Source organism: Rattus norvegicus, chromosome Y (assembly GCF_036323735.1).
Source record: "Rattus norvegicus strain BN/NHsdMcwi chromosome Y, GRCr8, whole genome shotgun sequence".
NCBI lineage: Eukaryota > Metazoa > Chordata > Mammalia > Rodentia > Muridae > Rattus > Rattus norvegicus.
Window position 1 is genome coordinate 48,498,334 of NC_086040.1, and position 20,295 is coordinate 48,518,628.

Consider the following 20,295-nt stretch of genomic DNA (forward strand, 5'->3'; position numbering starts at 1 on the left):
TGACTCGGTTCATCAGAATATTTGGGTGGGGACTTTACTTTGGGTCTCCACGAGGCTACATGAGAAGCTAAAACCTAGATGCTGGAAGTTTCTAAGCGTAACTAGGGAAGTAACTGGGCTGAGTGGGCTTCTATGACGTAAGCAGAGCCTGGATGATGTCACAGAGAGAAGGGCGGAGGTTCCGCTTCTCTTCCACTTGGGGGTGCTAGACTCCTTGAAGGTGGGTTCACTATCTTCCCAGCGGGCTGTGAAAGCCAGTTCAGCTCCTGAACCCCACAATTGTTCAGCAGCCTTTTGGTGCCTGACCGGTTTCCGAAGACAGAATCTGGACGACATGGACATTTTCTCCCGGTAAATACGTTTATGAAGATAACTGGGACCCTTGTAGCCCAGAAAGCTAAAAGTTTTCCTTCGTACAGCGAGTAACCTTATGTTCTGATGTCTTCCACGTTTGAGAGCTCGGCGGATGGTCTAGGCTAGTCAGTCTAAGAGTTTATTATCCTTTGCTAACAATATCTAATTCATAATCCTACTAAAATGACAAAGCTCCTCTCTGTGCCTGTGCATTTTAGGAGATAATATTTCTTTGGTTTATTTTTGGTTCCTTTGTTTTTTGTTTTTTGTTTTTTTTTTTTTTTTTTTTTTTTTCGGAGCTGAGGACCGAACCCAGGGCTTTCTGTGTGCTAGGCAACTGCTCTACCACTGAGTTAAATCCCAACCCCAGGAGATATTATTTCTAAATGTCTCCTGTTGCCTACACAAAAGACTCTTGTTGCGGTCAAAGATGCAACAGCGTCGCGGAATAAACCTGGGGCTGGGTCAGGATGCACAGTACAGAAAGCCAGTGGACTGGTGTGCTGTGTCTCTGGGCAGACACTTGTGGATGTTGCCACATAGCGCATAGTTAGAAGGTAGAAGAGGGGTGTGGCCACCCTTCTGGCTCCTTTGCTATCCTTTCTCTGTTCTGCTTGCTTAAAGTGGGGACAGGGATACTTAATCCCACACTGACCTAGACATTCAAGGAGAGGTTCCTCAGGAGAGGCAAAGTGCCACGGGCTGAAGAAATGTGTCTGAATATGTTATTCTGAGCTGTAGAGAACCATTTGTTCATTTCCATTTGAATTTTAGATTTTGATTTTTGAGGCAGGGTTTTTCTGTGGGTAGCTTTGGCTATCCTGGAACTAACTCTGTAGACCAGGCTGGCCTTGATCTCATAGAGGCTGCCTCCCTCTGCCTCTTGAGTGCTGGAATTAAAGGTGTGCTCCACCATTGCACAGCCCTCCTATGAAATTATGATTACGACAGAATTAGATTCAGATGCTCAAACCTGTTTACCTTCCTCACCTGCTCCAAAGTTCTCTTAGAGAAGAGCCTTGGTCCAGCGCCCTCCCCACCCCACCCCCATTGTTCTTGCAGGCAGTCACATGACAGAGGCACCAGCATTGTGTCTGGTTTAAGCAGGCGAGCTCTTCAAACCCAGGCCACGGGCAAGTATGAAGCCTGAACACAGAACGATAGCCACAAGACAGTGGACCAGGATGCCATGGCCTACCACACTAGGTCTACAGCCAAGAAGAAGAGGATGTCTCTGAGGAGGATGAGCACACCATCCTTCCAGAATCGGAGGAGGAGGAGGCCTTCTCCCCAGGCCCTCGGGACATTGTGGGCTGCAGAAAGTCTCACGGATGGGAGGAAGGTGATGAGCCCGTCACCCAATGGAAGGCCATCGTTCTAGATCAAATGCCGAGAAATCCCTCTCTCTATCTGGTCAAGTATGATGGAATTGATTGTGTCTATGGACTGGGACTTCACAGCGATGAGAGGATTTTAAAGCTTAAGGTCTTGCCTCACAAAGTAGTGTTTCCTCAAGTGAAAGACGCCAATCTCACAAGGGTCATGGTTGGCCGAACTGTGGACCATAAATTTGAGGGCAAACATGGCTCTAAGGACAACTGGATGAGGGTGGTCCCAGCCAAGGTGCCGATCATGAAGGACTGGTTTTACACCACCTTCCAGAAAGATCCAGTCCTATACATCTACCAGCTCCTGGATGATTACACAGAAGGTAACCTCCGTATCATTCCAGAGACTCCTCCAGCAGAGGTGAAGTCAGATGTTGACAGTGACATCTTAACAGGTCAATGTGTGCAGTTCCCCAGAAGCGACGGGTCCAAAAAGATCGGCAAAGTCATTTACCAATTTCCAGCCAAGACTTCCGTGTACTTCATCAAGTTTGATGGCGACGTCTACATGTACGTCTATAATCTGGTGGAAAAGATCTGTTAAGGTGAGATTCACAAAGTTTGGGGGACATAGATGTGGAATTTATAGGATTGGGGGGAAAATATTTGTGTTTCTGTGTCTCAGACACACAAGGGCCTTTGACAACCCCGGTATCTTTTCCAGTGGAATTTGTTTTTGCTCTAAAAATTAAAACGTGCGATGTGACGTGTTGTGTGTGAACACTTTGTTGGAGGAGACGGGCTGTGGTGGATGGAATATGGAGAGGAAGCTGGGAAAGTCAAGGCTGTGAACAGTGAGTCTAATGTGACATAGACTAAAACAAACAGGACTGAGCTGGTCTGGTCTTTAGGGAGAGAAAAGAACTGGAGATGAGGCTTAGAGGAGGAGGGATGGCACAGGGGAAGAAAGATGAATGTTTAGGAAGCCGTAGAGAAGGGCCAGAAATAGATAGACTCTCTGAGGTGAAGTTTGAGGGAGAGACAGACTGTTGGGGAAAGAGGGGCAGGTAAAAGGGAGGTGGTCTTGGACTCAATGGGAAACCCAATAAACTGATCCAAGCAGACTGAGAATCAGAGAAGGTCGGGGAGTGTTTGACTAACGAAACCTAATGAAACCTGTTTCTCATCTGTAGATGTATTATTTTTAATTATGTGGGTGGGGGCAGGGCATGAACACAGGAGACCACAGAGACAAGAATAGTCAGGTCCCCTGGAGCTGGAATTAGAGGTGGTTGGAAGCCATTGGACATGAGCTCAAAGAACCAAATCCAGGTCCTCTTTCAGAGCAGACGAGCTCTTGATCCATTGGTCATCTCTCCAGGCCCCTAAAGTCATCTTTTCAAGTAAATCCAAACTTCACATGCAGAGAAGAGACCAGGATGAGGGTAAGAAAGATTAAATTGATGGGGATGTGGAAGAAAGACTAAAGAACACATGAGGGAGTAGAGGACACTGAGGGACGAAGGAATGACAAGATGGAGTTCTCAAAAAGTGAAGCAGGAGACACAGGAAGAACAGAAAGGGACTAGAATGAGTTGAACTTGGGCCACATCCATATTGGTCTCTTTGGTTCCTTAAAGAACAGCCAACCATCACTACAGAAGGTGGATGTGAGGGGGAGGCTTCCCAGGAGGACATTTTGACGAGGATAACTCAAGAGTAGTGAATGCCAAACTAAGTTTATATCTATCGATTCCTGAAAGAATCATAAAGCCCATTATTTTGTATGATCAGCAAAAGTAATTTAAAAGGGAAGATGAGGATGCCGTGAGCTTCTGTCAGGTGTTACGTTGATCCTGCGTTTAGCTTCCCTGAGCACGTTAGACTCTGTTGCATCCTGTAATATTTTTGAGGTCTCTTCCCAATGCCCCTAGATGACCACAAAGAGCTTCTGCACTGGCTTGTCTTTCCTGGCTCTCCTTCGACTGGATGGCTTCCTACACACCTGCGGGGCCCTGTTACCGTATCTACCCGAGGAAGTTCACGTCTTTTACTCACATGTGAGCTCATCCTCAGAAACTCTTGATGGTGCCTCCAATGCAGAGGTGCTGAGCTCTTCCCTATGCCATTTGCCGTGACATCAAAATGCTTTGCGGTTCCTGACCATGGAGCTCTCTCCTCCTGAGAAGCCCCTGTGCACTCCATGGTGTCTCTCTGAGCCACATCTACACTCCAAGAGTGTCTTTGGAGACAACCTTATCTTGTACTCATTCATTGCTGTTTCTTCTCTCAAGAATAAGTTTCTCACTGCAGGACTTGAAAATACTTTCTATCACTGATCAGTTCTGCTATTTGGGTATTTTTATACTGGCTGGTTGTCTGACGGTTTCATTGCTGCAAAAAGACACCATGACCAAGGCAAGTTATAAGGGACAACATTTTTTGGGGGGGTTCTTTTTTTTCAGAGCTGGGGACCGAACCCAGTGCCTTGCGCTTCCTAGTCAAGCGCTCTACCACTGAGCTAAATCCCCAACCCCAAGGGACAACATTTAATTAGGGCAGGATTTCAGGTTCAGAAGTTCAGTCTATTTTCATCAAGGCAGCAATCATGGAAGCGTCTAGGCAGACATGGTGTTGGAGAAGAAGCATATCACCCCCAGAGTGATATACTTCCTCCAACAATGCCACACCCACTCCCACAAGGCCACACCTCCTACTTGTGCCACACTTCCCATGGGACAATCACATTGTAACCACCGCCCTGATTTTATGCCAAGATGACACAAGCTAGAGTCGTCAGAGAAGAGGGCGCCTCAGTTGAGAACATGCGTCCATAAGATCCAGCTGAAGGGCATTTTCTTTGTGATTGGTGGGGAGGGGCCGGCCCACTGTGAGTGGCACCATTCCTAGGCTGGTGGTCCTGGGTTCTATAAGAAAGCAAGCTCAGCAAGACATGAGGAGCAAGATGGTAAGCAGTGCCCCTCCATAGCCTCTGACTCAGTTCCTGCCTCCAGGATCCTGTCCTGTTTGAGTTCCTGTCCCAACTTCCTTTGCTGATGAGCAGCAATGTAGAAGTGTAAGCTGAATAAACCTTTTCCTCCATAACTTGCTCTTTGGTCACCGTGTTTCCTTACAACAATAGGAACCCTAAGTAAGACAATTTCTTATAGAAACAGTGTGTCTAGTAGAGCCACAGACGCTTACCTCATAACCACAATTAGAGACGTATAGACACTTTGTTTTAATTTAAAGGTAAGACTTGCTCATGTACTGACCTGTGATGTTCTAGTTTGCTTCCTTCTCTCCGTGATGAATGCCATGATCAAAACTAACTTGGGGAGGAAAGGGTTATTACATTACAGGTAACAGACCATTACTGAGGGAAACCAGAGCAGGAGCTTGAAGCGGTAACAAGGAGCTCTGCTTGTTGGCCTGCTCCCTGTCTCAGTCATTGTTCTGTTGCTGTGAAGAGACACCATGGTCAAGGAACTACTATAATGAAAGCATGTAATTGGAGGATAACTTACAGTTTCAGACGTCTGGTCCATCATCATGGCAGGGAGCATAACACAGGAGCAATAGAGAGCTACTGCTCTGTAAGGAGAGAGAGAGAGAGAGAGAGAGAGAGAGAGAGAGAGAGAGAGAGAGAGACAGAGAGACAGAGAGACAGAGAGACAGAGAGAGAGAGAGACAGAGAGACAGACAAAGACAGAGAGAGACAGAGAGAGAGGGAGAGAGAGAGAATTAATCACCCAGTTAATACATGTGCATGCACACACATGTGGAAGAACCAGGTACACTTAGGAAATATCCTTAATGTCTTGTCTGTCTTGTTCACTGTGGCAGCAACTCTCACTCACAGGCAAAGCTCCTTTTGGTGTGGGTCACCTTTCCAGACGGCGTGCTCTGGTCATCATGCCTCTGCCTTCCAAGGTGGACTTATAGGATGGTCTCCACATCCACGGGGCATCTATTTATGTTTCTGGGGAATGAGTGCTTAACTGCTACACTCTCTCCCTAGCCCCTTCCAGAACTTTCCATTCCAACTCCTCTTTATCTTTCTTTTTGAGATTTATCGAGTATGCTTGACAAATGGAGACTGTATACACTTGAAGTATGAGGTGTAGTATTCTGATCACATTATACATTGAACCGATATTGTAAGATCAAGCTCATTCTCTCTCTCTCTCTCTCTCAGATCCACTGTCTTAACATACTCCACATACACAAAACCGCAGTGACAATCAGTTCACTGTTCCCAGGCTCTGATGTGTTGTTCATCCCGTAACCGAGTGATGTTGTACATTCTGTACAATCTACTTCTCAAAAGGAAAAATCAGCAATGCAGTCACCGGTTAAAACTCTCAAATGGCTCCATGTCACTGAGGGTAAGATGGAAAGCCCCTCTGTTGACGTCTCTCTGTTGATAGACAGATGCTGTTCCAGAAAGACCAAAAGCTATGACACACCATCCCGGGCCTGGGAAATCATAACTTTAGCTTCTTGTGTTTGTAAACAGAACAGAAAATGGGGTTTACAAGACAAGGAGAATGTAAAATTTTGTGTTGCTAGAATACTCAGTCACATAGGTTATAGAGCAACTGAACTCATGGTTCCAAAGGGGTGTGGTTGGGGGATTCATGTGTTTGTATAAGTGCCTGTTCCCAAGTGCAAGAGCACATACGTGTGTTCATACGTGCAGAGATGAGTAGAATGTGCATTCTCTTCCTCACTACTCTCCGTCTCTCAGTGAACCACAGCCCACCCTTTTGACTAGTGTGTCTGCCAAGGATCCTCTTGGAAATCCAACCGCCTCCACCCTACCATGTTGCAGACATGATTAGCCATGCCTGGAGTTTTACAAAGGTGCAGAGAGAATTTGAACTCTTTGGGCTTGCAGAGCAAAGGCTCTTGCCCATTGAGCTATCTTCCCAGTCCCCATCAGGATATAGTCTATCACAACCTTCATGCCCTGCCTTCTGCTGTGTGTGTTTCTCAGTATCCTAAGGGATGTTCTCTCACATAAACGGTTTCACCCCCACATGGCTCTGTGCTTACACCCAGAACAGAGTGTCTCTTTTACCAGGAAAACTAATTCAGAGGTGGACATGTTCTGATTGCAGCCTCTAAGGTATAGAAAAGACTGTCTGCATCTTCAAGGCTTGGGGTTTCTTGCCTTGTGAACTGAAAGCTGGTGTCCCACCCTGAAGGATGGATAAAAGGAGAGAAGGATGCGGGAAAGAGAAGGAGGCAAAGGTGTAGGGGAGAGGTTGAAGTCACATTAAAAGTTCCAAGTTAGCATCAAACCTGAAGAGTAGACAGGGAGAAATTGACAGTGTTAGTGCTGTCACCACACACACACACACACACACACACACACACACAGACACACACAGACACTCACACACAGAAACATACACACAGACACACACACATACACACGCACACAGACACACACACATGCACACACACAGACACACACACACACACACACACATCTGCTGTGCTCAGGTGTCATTACCCAACTAAATAAAATGCTCTATTAGGCTTATCTGTCCCTCTCATGAGTAGCCTGTAATTAAATAACCACCTTTTAAAATCCTGCTAGTCTGAAAGAAAGCCATTTGAGCATTTTCCTTAGCTGATGAATTACACGGACCAGTGGTCCTTGATAAACAGGCCGGTTCTAAAGCGATGCATGAGAAAAAGTAAACATGTCTAAAACAATTGATGGGGAATTAGATCCCACGTCTCGGGCCTCACTCAGTAGACTCTGTCCCCAGCAGGGAGCAGAGCCCAACTAGGACCAGCTGCAAGACTGGTCTTTCAGAGGGTGTAAGATCCAGGAGGGCCACTTCATGGACTCTGTCAGACCTCGCTTTTCCCAGAACAAATGCTGTTGCTGCCCATGCTGAGACACTGAAGCCAAAAGAGTGAGGACAAAACAGCTCCCTTTGGTGACCATCTCTCCTAAGGAAGTTCCCCTCAGGTCCAGAGGTTTTTCACTGCTGCTTCAGGGCCTGATCATGGCTGTGATGGCTGTCTGTGGTGCTGACCTTTTCCTCATAAAGTTCTTTCTAAAGAGTAATTTGTCTCCTCATCCTCCCCATGGAACCCACCATATCATTGACATCACAGATGTCAGCATATCTTTTTAAAGAGAACACAACTCAATCCAAGTCTACCCTCTGGCATCCAAAACGCTTGTCATTTTCATAGCCAAGGACTTCAGAGTGCAGACTCACTCGTGAATCAAAAATCTCATCTAAATCAATTCCTCGTGAGACTCGGGTATGATTCACCATGAGGCACATCTCTGCACCATTTATGAGTCTACAGAAACAAGAAAGCAAGATGCATGGTGCAGCTAGCATAAACAGGTTAACTATAACCTCTGATCAACTCAGCATCACTTGAAGAGAGAGAAAGACAGACAGACAGATACACATGTGAGGGGGGGTTAGCAAATGTCTTATTGTGTTATTGTGTTGGTCTGTGGACAGGCCTATGAGGAATTGCCTTGATTGTTGAGTGACTTAGGAGGACCAAGCCCACCGTGGGCAGCACCATTCCCTAGGCAGGTCGTTCTGAGATGTATAAGAAAGCTAGTTGAGCTGGAGCAACACAACAAGCAGAGTCCCTTGGTGGCATCAGCCTCCAGACCTTGTTGTGGTTCCTACTCTGACTTCCCTCCATGACCTGAAAGTTGAAGTCAAAACATTTTCCTCCCCTACACTACTTTCCATCCAAGCGTTTTATCACAGCCACAGAAAGGAAACTAGAACAGACTCCATGGGGCAGCCGGGAGGACTGAGGCCTCACAGATTCCCAGGAGCCTGTGCTTGCAGCTTCTGTCTCTTCTGTCACTGTAAGCCACAGTGATCTGGGCAGGCTCAAGAGAAGGATGGACAGTCTGCATTACCGAGGAGATGACACAGTCACTTCTGACCTTATTCCACTGACAAGAAAGAGTGCTAATGACTCAGCAGTTATAACGTTTAGCAGTGGGAACAGAAAGAGGAGGAACTTAACGCTTCCCACAGGGCCAACAAGAGGACCAGAGGCAGAGGAGAAGCTGGACTCTGTAGTACATTTCCTGTGTGGGCTCCCTTCCCCCACCTAGTAACCAAACAGAAGGTTCTAAGTCAAGAAAGAAAGAAGAGAACCACCAGACGAAAGAAACACAAGGATCTCAATAATGCCCCTGCCTCAGCGGCACTGCCCAGAGGTTTGTGGGTCTATGGACATGTATATGAGGAACTGCTTTGATTGTTCGCTGATTAGGAGGGTCAAGCCCATTGTGGGTGGAACCATTCCCTAGGCAGGTGGGCTCTGAACTGTATAAAAAGACCCAGTCTTGGAGCTTGTCTGCTGCTCACGTGGTGTTTTCTCGGTTTTTTGTTTTCTAACTGACAGAGAGGGCTACAGTATTGCCTAGAGCGCAGCATTGAGCCTGCTGCACAAAACTCAGCATCTTACTGTAAAAGAACTCAAGGAAAATTCCAGATCTCATTAAACAGATAGTGGCAACCTTCCACCCTTCTCCAATTTCTAGTCATTAATGAATTTGTAAGCTCCTGTTATCCCACCTTAACCACAGCACACGCTGATCTTCATAAGACTGATGGCACTCAAGCAGTGCAAGCCACCAGACAGAGGACAGAAGTAACAAACCCAAACATCCACTGCAGTTCCCAACTCAAATGCTTACAGAAGCCGTGTCAACCTTCAGTCAAAACAGGCATCACGTTTCTCTCATTACCTACCCTTAATTGTCAAAACATTTGCACGTCTAAGTTCTTTCTGTTAAAGGGGTGGGGGGGACTTCTTTCTACTTTATGAGCCATTTACTTTAGTGTTGTTAAGCAGAGAAGAGGACAATCCAGTCGAACTTTACTCTAATAGGTGACTGATGTATGCATGAGGCTGTCCCTTTTTCTCCAGTAACTATAATCCTATATGCCTTTTCCATGCAGGACGTAGGAAACGAATCTTCTAACCCATCCTTCCTTTCTAATTCAGCAGTTCTCATGATCACTCTGGCATCTACCTCCTCCCAGATCTGTAAGACTGAACACGGTCCCTTCTGCCGTTAAGGATGAGACCCGACTGTGGGCTGGAGAGATGGCTCAGCAGCCAAAAGCACTGGCTGCTCTTGCAGGGGACTCAGGTTTGCTGTCTTGCACCCACATGGCACCCCCCACACATCTGTTACTCCGGTTTCAGGGAAGACCTTCTGCTGGCTTCCCTGAGCTCCAAGCATGCCCAAGGTACATATACATGCATGCAAAAAAGCACAGCTACACATAAGATATATATATATATATATATATATATATATATATATGTATGCATATACATATATATATATACATATATATACACACACACACACATATATATATACATGTGTGTGTGTGTGTGTGTTTCTGTAAGCCTTAGAAGACAAGGGGGAAAAGGAAAAGAAGAAGAAAGAGAAGTGAAGTAGGCAGCCCTATGAAAGCCACAAAAACAGTGCACTCGATTTTTTTATTTATTTACTTTATTTATGAATACACTGTAGCCATCTTCAGACACACCAGAAGAGGGCATCAGATCCCATTACAGATGGTTGTGAGCCACCATGTGGTGGCTGGGATTTGAACTCAGGACATCTAGGAAGAGCAGTCAGTGCTCTTAACCGCTGAGCTATCTCTCCAGCCCCTTAATTATTTTAACTTTGTAGTCCATAAGTCCGAGCTCTTACTTTGAAGGAAAAGCCGGGAGTGTGTGTGCACACTGTATATTATTAATCCGGTACTGATGTGTAGAGACAGGTGGATCCTGGGGCTTGGGGGGCCAGCCTATCTAGCCTAACTGGTGAGATCCAGGACAATGGGAGACCTTGTTTCAGATGATGTGGGTGGTGTTCCCGAGACTGACACCAGTCTTTCAGCCTCCACAAACATGTGCACACGACCATGAGTACACGTGATGCATACATTACAAAAATGAAAAATGAAATGTGGAAATTCAGTAAAGAAAGCTCCTTTCCAGCTGGTGTGGTATAGAGAGGGTTGCTTCTCCGAGTATAGTTATCTCTGAAGAGGAAGTCAATAAATGACTCAGACAAGAGCCTTTGAGATATCAGCTGCCAACCCAGGGCCCAGACCTCCTCTCTGGCTGCAATTACCTTCTTAACATGGCTCCACATTGTCTCCTGGGACCCAGGTTTCCCCTTCCCCATAGCTCTGCCCTACTTTGAGCCTGAGAACCCAAAGAGCTAGCCAAGAAAGGAGGGGAGAAAGGACACGAAGGGCTGGAGAGGAGGCTGCCCGTAATCCAGTCATATACACAGACCATTGCATTGGCACTCAGTCCACGGATGCCAGGCAATATCACTGAGCTGGATGCCCAGGAGGAAAGGCAGGGTTAATAATCAAATAGGTGGCGGTCTTTACCACAATAAGTTCAGCCAGCTGTGAACACAGTCAGAACACAGAAGAAGATGACACCTGTCTGTGAACTGTGAACTCCTGAGTGTGTGTGCATGTTTGTGTAGAAGGACTGTGTGTCTGTGTGTGTGCACATGTGCTATGTTATTTAAGCTGGGTTTCTTTTTTTTATTTTCATATATAGTTAGTCCTGGGACTACTTCATGACTTAATAAATCTTACCAACATTTCTTCCGCTGTGCCTGTTAGTTCTTAAAACCCCTGCTGGTCACCTAATGATGTGCTTTACCTTGTCAATTATTTCAGGGGACTTGTGGGTGACACCCTTTCCGTGAAGTCCAAGAGACAAGAAGAGAACAGAAGCCCCACCTGGGAAAAGAAAGCGGGTACAACCTTGTCTGAAATGATTCGGTGTGTGCAAGCATGCGGATAAGAGAACGTGATGTGAGAACTGAGCTCAAGCTGGACACACAAATGGGGACACTGAACCCCACACAACCATCCCCCCACCAAACGGTGCCTGCGGGTTTAGGCTTAAAAGTACCTTCCACGGAGGGCCCATAGGAATCAGTACTGAGTCTTGTGGGGCATTGGGGAGAATAGAAAGCCTTTGCCTCCGCTCTCAGTAGAAGAGACGGCAGTAAAATGGGTTACAGGTGTGTAGGGCTATTGGCAGAAGCAGATTTAAAGAAAAGAACTTGACTCATCGGCTTTGAGTTGAAGTCTTTATTATGGCAAATGGTAGTTATTAGATAAAGATGCCTCACACATCCTCCGTTCAGTCACAGGCACTTTCAGCCCATTTCTGCTGGTTATGTGTTCATGGATTAAAAGCCTTTTAATAATATCTACTAAATTTTTTTTTGCTCTCTCCCAGGGCAAGGTAGTAGCAAAACTCGCTGTATGGCCATTTCTCAAGCCTGGACCAGAAAGATAATGTCTAAGGTTTACAAGGCAAGTGGGAATGATCAATTATACCCCCATGACTACTGCACAGCTCTGTTACGTTATCGGCAGGAGTGCTGGAGTTAACCTGGATTTCGGGACCAGCAGATTCCCACTGTCCCCACTTGGGTCTCCAGTCAATGATCATATTCACTCTCGGTCCATCATTTCCTACTGGAAGGAGACGACACCCAGCTCCATCTAAAGTGACACTGAGAAGCAGGCCGGTTACGGCGTGGAGGACAAGACTAAGTAGCATCAACACAGACATACACTTTCATGCACACAGACATGCATGACACATATATCCGCATGCATATGCACACCAAGACCATGAGCACACATGCATGCATGCACACATAAACATACATACATGGAACGCAGTGATAATTTTATAAATACACATATACATATTAGTGTGTGTGCACTTAGTTTCACACACGTGATATCTTTATACTGTATATATACAAAATACTATATATATATACACAATACATACAAACACATATATATATAAACAACACACATACATACACATACATATATATGTATGATATATATGTATATGTATATGTATATATATATACACATATATATATATGCACACACATATACACATATATATATACACACACACACACATACACATATATATATACACACACACACACACACACACATATATATATATATATATATATATATATATATATATATATATATAAATCCTAGTTTTGTGGAATCTGATTTCTGTATTCACCCTAGAAAGAGTCAGCCATTTGCTTCCCACTCCTAAAGCTTTTCCTTTTAAAATGCATGACTGCAAATAAGCAGGTCACTAGGTCAGTAAAGTGTCTGCCTCACATATTAGTCTGCCTCTCTACAGCTGTGATAAAACACTCTACCCAAAAACAACTTGAAGAAGGAAAACATTTCTTTGGCCTGCACCTTGGCTTACCAGCTTTTGTGGGCAGTCAGACAGGACCTCGAGGAGAGAATTACAAAGGAATACTCCTCACAGCCTTACTCACCTGCCCATGCTTAGTTCACGTTCTCGTGAAGCCAGACACCCTGGCCTAGGAATGATGACACCCACAGTGGGTGAGCCCAGCTTCATCACCTGTCAGTCGACACAGTCTCTCACCCATTAGGACACAAGCCAATCTGATGGAGGCAGCACCTCAGTTGAGGTTCTCTCTTCCCTGGTGACTCTATGTCAAGTCTCTTCTAAGTTATGTCAAGATGTCAGTGAAAACTAACCAGGACACCTCATACTCATGAAGACCTGGGTTTGATTCCCAGAACCCACATCAAAATGTGAGTGGAGAAAGCTTCTATTGCCAGTTGGGGAAACAAGGACAGGATCCTCAGGATCTGCTGACCACCGCAGCTGGCATGATGGGTAAGCTCCTGGCCAATTAGAGACCCCGTCTCAAAAACACAGACCATCCCTGAGTATGAGGCCTGAGGTTGTTCTCTGACTCTACCTGAATGTGGAGACATATACACACATCTCCACACATATGCATCTAAGTGGTGTGTGTGTGTGTGTGTGTGTGTGTGTGTGTGTGTGTGTACACTCGTGACTTGTGTATGTGCATGCATGTAGAGGTCAGAGGACAATTTTGGGTGTCATTCCTCTTTGAAATAGTTTTTCTTGTCGAGGTAGACACATACATGCTACAACACATATGTAAAGACCAAGGGACATGTTGTAGGATTCAGTCCCATCTTCCACCTGGTGAGTCTTGGGGATTAAACTCATGTCCTCAGGCTTGGCGGCAAGTGCCCTTGCATGCTGATCTATCTTCCCAGTGCCTGTCTTGGTTTTTGAGGTAGGCTTCTCTCACTGGGATCTGGGAACTGATGCCTGTGATGGTTTGGGTGCGTGATTGCCTGTGTGCCTGTGTGTGTGTGTCTGTGTGTGTGTGTGTGTGTGTGTGTGTGTGTGTGTGTGTGTGTTTGTGTGTGTGCATGTATGTTCAGCCCAGGTCTGGCAGCATTATAGGGTATGGCCCTGTTGGAGTGGATGGGCCTTGTTGGAGTGAGTGTGTTACTGTGGGTGTGGGCTTTAAGACCCTCATCCAGCTACCTGAAAGCCAGTCTTCTCCTAGCAGCCTTCAGATGAAGATGTAGAACTCTCAGCTCCTCCTGCACTGTGCCTGCCTGGATGCTGCCATGTTCCTACCTTGATGGTAATGGACTGAACCTGTGAACCTGTAAGCCAACCCCAATTAAATGTTGACTTTATAAGAGTTACCTTGGTTATGGTGTCCGTTCCTAGCAGTATAACCCTAAGTAAAACATTGACTATGGGGTGGCCAGTGAACTTTAGAGGTCCCCAGGTCTCTGTCTCCATGATTCTGGGGTCAGAGTGGATGCTACCACCTTAGACTTGTAAGTTGGCTCTGGGGATCCAGGCTCAGGTCTCCATGCATGTACAGCAAGCAGTTTACCTGCTGACCCATATTCTTTAGCTAACAAATGGGTTTAAAAGGAGATAGAGGTAGATCCCATGAGCCTGACATCAGGGAAGCTGAGCTCTGGTGCACACAAAGGCAGTTGTTGCAGGGTGAGGGTCATGGTACAGGGTACATTAGGGCCAAGGAGACATAACAGGGACATGCTTGGGACTTACATTGCCTGTGCTGCCTCCACACAGAAGCCTTATGATGTGGGTGCAAGCTGGAGGAGAGCCATCTCCATCGGTAGAGGTTGCTGTGATCTAAATGTCTCCCCTACCCCACCCATAGGAAGATGTCACAAAAGATGACATCATTGAGAAGCAGCACTTTGGAAGGTGTGACTTCAGTCATAAAGATGGACTCCTCCTCTGTGTTATTGGTGCACTTATGTTTAAAAATAATCCGCAGAGAGCTTGCTGGACCTTCTCAGCCCAGGAAGATATAGGCAGAATGCACCATCTACAAGCCAGGTATCAGGCTTCAGTCAATTTGGCAGGACTCTGATCTTGGACTTGAAGCCTCATTATCAGACATCCAGTCTCTGAGACTGGAGTGACAGCAAGCTGGCTGGTTCCTGGGTGAGGCAGGGATCAGCCAGGAGAGGGGTGAACATACAATGTGCTTCTTGATTTCTAGTGAGAACAGAATGCAGATGAATGCTTCAAGGCTAAGCAATATGAGTGGCACGGCTTGGTTAATCTCGGGCCCAAAATATAAAGCAAACAAGAAAAATGAATTGTATGAGAGAGTTGGCAGACATGATCACTAATCTTCGTTGCTGACTCGAGTGGCTCTGAATTCAATTACAATGCACGCATCTGGGTACTCTTGTGAGGGATTTTCTTGATCAGGTTATTTGAATCAGGAATATTTGCCCTAATGTAGGTGGGACCTTCTGGTGGCAACCCAGACTTAAGAATGTGAAAGAAGGAGGCTTTGATTTTTGTCTGCCTGCCTTCACTCTCACTGGCAAGTTCATCTCTCCTGTGGCTGCTGCATTCGTTTGCTAATATTCTAACCACCTTCTCTGATATCTCATTGTAGACTGAAGACCAACGCCTCCAGGAAACTCACGTGCCTTCAGCACCAGGTTAAGGTGGCTGAGGCATCAAGCATCATAGACTGAGCAGCCAATGCGGTTCTCAGGACCCTTGCATGAGACAGCCATTGTTAGATTATCCAGTGTCCTTAAGCCAAATTACCTTTTGATGTGTTTGGTGGTGTGAATAGGAGTGGGCCACCATAGACTCATGTATTGGAATGCTTGACCCATGAGGAGTGATACTATTAGGAGGTGTGGCCTTGTTGGAGTAGGTGTTACCTTGTTGGAGTAGGTGTGGCCTTGTTGGAGTAGGTGTGGCCTTGTTGGAGAGGGTGTGGCCTTGTTGGAGAAGGTGTGGCCTTGTTGGAGTAGGTGTGGCCTTGTTGGAGTAGGTGTGGCCTTGTTGGAGTAGGTGTGGCCTTGTTGGAGTAGGTGAGGCCTTGTTGGAGTAGGTGTGGCCTTGTTGGAGACGATGTGGCCTTGTTGGAGAATGTGTGGCCTTGTTGGAGTTTGTGTGGCCTTGTTGAAGTAGGTGTGGCCTTGTTGGAGTGGGTGTGGCTTGTCGGAGTAGGTGTGGCCTTGTTGGAGTGGGTGTGGCCTTTTGGTGTAGGTGTGGCCTTGTTGGAGTAGGTGTGGCCTTGTTGGAGTGGGTGTTGCCTTGTTGGAGTGGGTGTGGCATTTTTGGATTGGGTGTTGCCTTTTTGGAGTGGGTGTGGCCTGTTGGATTGGGTGTGGTATTGTTGTATTGGGTGTGGCCTTGTTGGAGTGGGTGTGGCCTTGTTGGAGGAAGTGTGGCTTTGTTGGAGTGGGTGTGGCCTTGTTGGAGTAGGTGTGACTTTGTTGGAGGAAGTGTGCCACTCTGGTGGCTTTGCTTTGAGATTTGTATATACTCAAACTATGCTCAGTGGTACAGACAATCCCTTTCTGCTGTCTGTGCATCAAGAACTTTGGGCTCCTCCAGCACCATGTCTGCCTGGATGCTCCCATGATTCCTGCCATGATGATGATGGACTGAACCTCTGAAACTGTAAGCCAGCTGCAATGGAACCTTTTCCTTTGTAAGAGTTACCTTGGCTTCTGCGTCTGCAGCCATGAGCATGCTCAGGCTACAGAAGAGTCTTGCCTCTAGTGTGCTCCACTGTGATAAAAAGGAGGTCCAGTTGGACCCCAATGAGACCAATAAAATCGCCAATGCCAACTCCTGTCAGCTGAACAGGAAGCTGATTGAAGATGGCCTGATAATCTGGAAGCCTGTAACTGTCCATCCCCAGACTCGCTGACAGAAACACACATTGAAGGGCAGGCATATGATCATAAGGAAGAGAAAGGGAACTGTCAACACTTGGGTGCCTGGTAGGGTGACCTGGATGAGAAGGATGAGGATCCTGCACCGGCTTCTCAGGAGATACTGGGAATCTAAGAAGATGGACCGCCATATGTATCACAGCCTGTACCTGAAGGTTCAAAGGAATGTATCCAAAAACCAATGGATTCTTATGGAGCAGATCCTCAAACCAAAGGCAGACAAGGCCCGCAAGAAGCTTCAGGCTGACCAGGCTGAGGCTCCCAGGTCTAAGACCAAGGAAGCACAAAAACGCGTGGGAGGAGCACCTCCAGGCCAAGAATGAGGAGATCATCAAGACTCTGTCCAAGGACGAGGAGACCAAGAAATAAAGCTTCCTTCACGTCTGTGCATAGTGACCTCACGGTGGCCTCACATGATCAGTCACTAAAATAAAACAAGCCTTAAAATAAAATAGAGTTACCTTGCCTATGGTGTCTGTTCACAGCTACGGAAATCTAACTAAGACAATGTGTATTCATTCTGCCATTTCTGTTTCTCTGTAAACCCTAATACAATAGCGCTCTAGAGAGAGGAACAAGTACCCACCAGACAACAGAAATTCCAGTTTACTTTCCTGGTGAATATGAAGTTGTTGTGGTTTTAATAAAAATACAAACTTGTTGGTTTTTTGTTTGTATGTTTTGGGGTTGTGTTGTTGCTGCTGCTTTTGTTGTCATTGTTGTTGTTGTATTTGTTTTTAAGGAAGAAACACATTAAGCCTCTTCATCCCTAACTGGCTGGCAAACACCCGAGCCCACATCAGCTAAAGCGATTATTGCATTAGGAATGTGTTTACACAAAAACATAAAGTTATCCTGTCAAGTTCAGATGAGAGACAACATCGGCCATGTGGGCAAGCCTAGAGCCTCAACCATTTAACACAGACAAATCAGGACACACTGTCAGAAGCCTGTCGGGCCAACAGAGAGGAGGGCCTGCGTTTTGTGTTGTTATTTTCTTTTATGAATTTTTGCAGCCACCCTGCTCATTAATCGTGTTTATAATATTAACTCTGCCACTTTTTTCTTGGCTTCTCAAATCTTTCCTTAATAAACTGTGAGCTCACACCCCCCCATCTTCATTGTAATGACTTTCAAATTAAGTTCATCTGGACCACGGGGGTTTTTAGAACTCTATGATGACAGAAAACACGGGGAAAAGAACCTCTTTCACTGTATTGAAGAAAGACATAGTCATTCCCCTGCCGCCTTCCCCCAGTGCTGACTGTTCCCAAGCTCAATGCTGAGACCTCTGCCTCATGGGCACCATCAGAGCCGTGAGATGAGCACTCCAAACCAGGAGGGACTATACTGACATGACCTTACGGTGCTCCCTCACCTACAGCCACCGGGTTCCAAACTCCTGATGTCCCTCCTCCCCTTAAAAGAGAGCTGTTGGTATCCACGCTCAGCATCACCCATGCCCATAACACAAAGCTCATACCTTTTAAAAATCAGATGTGTTTATAATATTGAATGTGTGAATGTTCTGGCTACACGGAACTGTGTGCACCACATGCCTGCCTGATGTCTGAAGAGGCCAAGAGAGGGCATTAGATCTCCTGAAACTGGCCAACAGTTCAACTCTGAGCCATCATATGGATGCTGGGAATAGAACCTGGGTCCTCTGCAAGAGTAAGAAGTGTTCTTCATGGCTGACTCGTCTCTCAAAGCCCCAGAATCTGTGCCCTGTCCCTGGAGATGCTTTGCTACTCTACAAAACCACATGGGAGACTTGGTCCCCGTCCTCGGGAATAGACTTCACCCTATCAATGAAGAGGATGCCATGGCTGGTGGTATTGTAGACACTAGAAGACTCTAAGGGAAAGTGACTTGTATAGGGGAGTCCTGTGAGAACCAAGACTGGAGGAGCACCCTGGACTGGAGAGAGATTGGGTTGGGCCATTGAAGAAGATAAAAGGGTGATGTTGCGAAGGACATTGGAGCAATCCCCTGAACTATCCAGTCTGGGGTCGTAGTTAGGTTTCCACTGTGGAGAAGAGACACCATGACCAAGGACTACATGTAAAAAGGGCTGGATTACAGGTTTAGAGGGTCAGTCCATTATCATCAAGGCAGAGGGCATGGCAGTGTGCAGACAGACATGGTGCTGGAGAAGGAACTGAGAGTTCTCCATCTTCATCTAAAAGAAGCCAGGAGCAGACTGTCTCCCACATGGCTGGGAGAAGGATTTCAAGAACTCACCCCCACAGGGAGACTCCTCCTCCAAGAAGGCCAACCTCCTAATAGTGCCATTTCCTGGGCAGTGCACATTCAAACCACCACAGGGTCTCTTCACATATATGATAATTGCACCCTTCTTTTAAAGTCTTGCTTAAAGACTCATGATGTTTGCATGAAGAACATTCATTGGGTCTTGGTGGCTCCAACACCCCAAGAACATGAAGTCCTTTCTCACCCTGAAGTATGAAATTGGCATGTGTGCACAGCCCCTTCCATCCTCTGCAATATCATAATGTTAAGTGTGTGCAGCTCCAGTGTGCAGCCTCGTAAGTGCCCACATGTGTGAGTTCTTGAGCCGCACACTCAACAGAATTAGGCATGAGCCTTCTGTACTTTTGTTTATGGCTCTGAACTCTGGCCTAGACAGATGGGCAAGTAGTTCCGGGAAGGAAGATTGCTGGGTGCAGCCAAAGGCATGAAGGTATGTGATTTAATTACAGAGATGGAAGAATCTGGCTGGTGTCTTCCTGTACCACATGAGAGATGATGTCACTCTGCCCAGCCAATTGCAAAAAAAAAAAAAAAAAAATCACAGAGAAAAGGCACATAGGATGCTTGTTTTACCTAGACTAGATCATGAGCCCCGATCAGATTTAAATATCCATATGTACAGAGGAATCATTGCTTTTTGGTGCAGAAATGCCATCCTTTTTAAGCACCCAGGGCAAGATCAGGCAGATCTGGGTGTTTGGTGTGAGAACACCTCTCTTCCTGTGGAGTCCCCCTCATGACCACTAAGGTAGCCACATGATCCCATGTTGACCACCATTCTACTCATTCCCATAAAAAATGAAGAAGAGCACATGGTTTGGGGAGATGAGATGGGCAGATTTTAGACCATCTCCTATGCACGGCAGAGAGCAGCGTTGAAAGACAGGAGAAGATGTTGGCTGATCCCAGGCCTTTTCTCACAGAAACAGCTGACAAACCGCCCCACAAAGTTCCAGTTCCGGGTGTTTCCTTCAATAACAGAGATTTTAAAATAGCATTCTTGCATCCCCCTCCTTCCCCCAAGTGATGGACCTCGGGCCCATGGGCCACCAGGCTTCCTATAGGAGAAGCCTCTCTGCTTCCCTCAGAGCAGCTCTCCAAGAAAATAAATAGCATAAGCTCATTATTCAAATGAGGCTTTATTAATG

At 46.2% G+C, this 20,295-nt stretch overlaps 1 protein-coding gene and 1 pseudogene across 1 annotated transcript; both read left to right on the forward strand.

Moving 5' to 3' along the window:
* Positions 1-216: 216 nt before the first annotated feature.
* Positions 217-2,558, forward strand: Ssty1-ps5 (spermiogenesis specific transcript on the Y 1, pseudogene 5). The gene is made up of 2 exons (XM_063280675.1): positions 217-351; positions 1,417-2,558. Exon 2 carries the CDS (start codon positions 1,741-1,743, stop codon positions 2,284-2,286), a length of 546 nt encoding a protein of 181 aa, XP_063136745.1. The 5' UTR covers positions 217-351; positions 1,417-1,740; the 3' UTR covers positions 2,287-2,558.
* Positions 2,559-16,456: 13,898 nt separating this feature from the next.
* On the forward strand, positions 16,457-17,242 carry LOC134484374 (large ribosomal subunit protein eL19-like; annotated as a pseudogene).
* Positions 17,243-20,295: the final 3,053 nt, after the last annotated feature.

Coding starts and splice junctions, on each gene's coding strand:
- Ssty1-ps5 (XM_063280675.1), top strand. CDS start 1,741: ATGCCGAGAAATCCCTCTCTCTATCTGGTCAAGTATGATGGAATTGAT.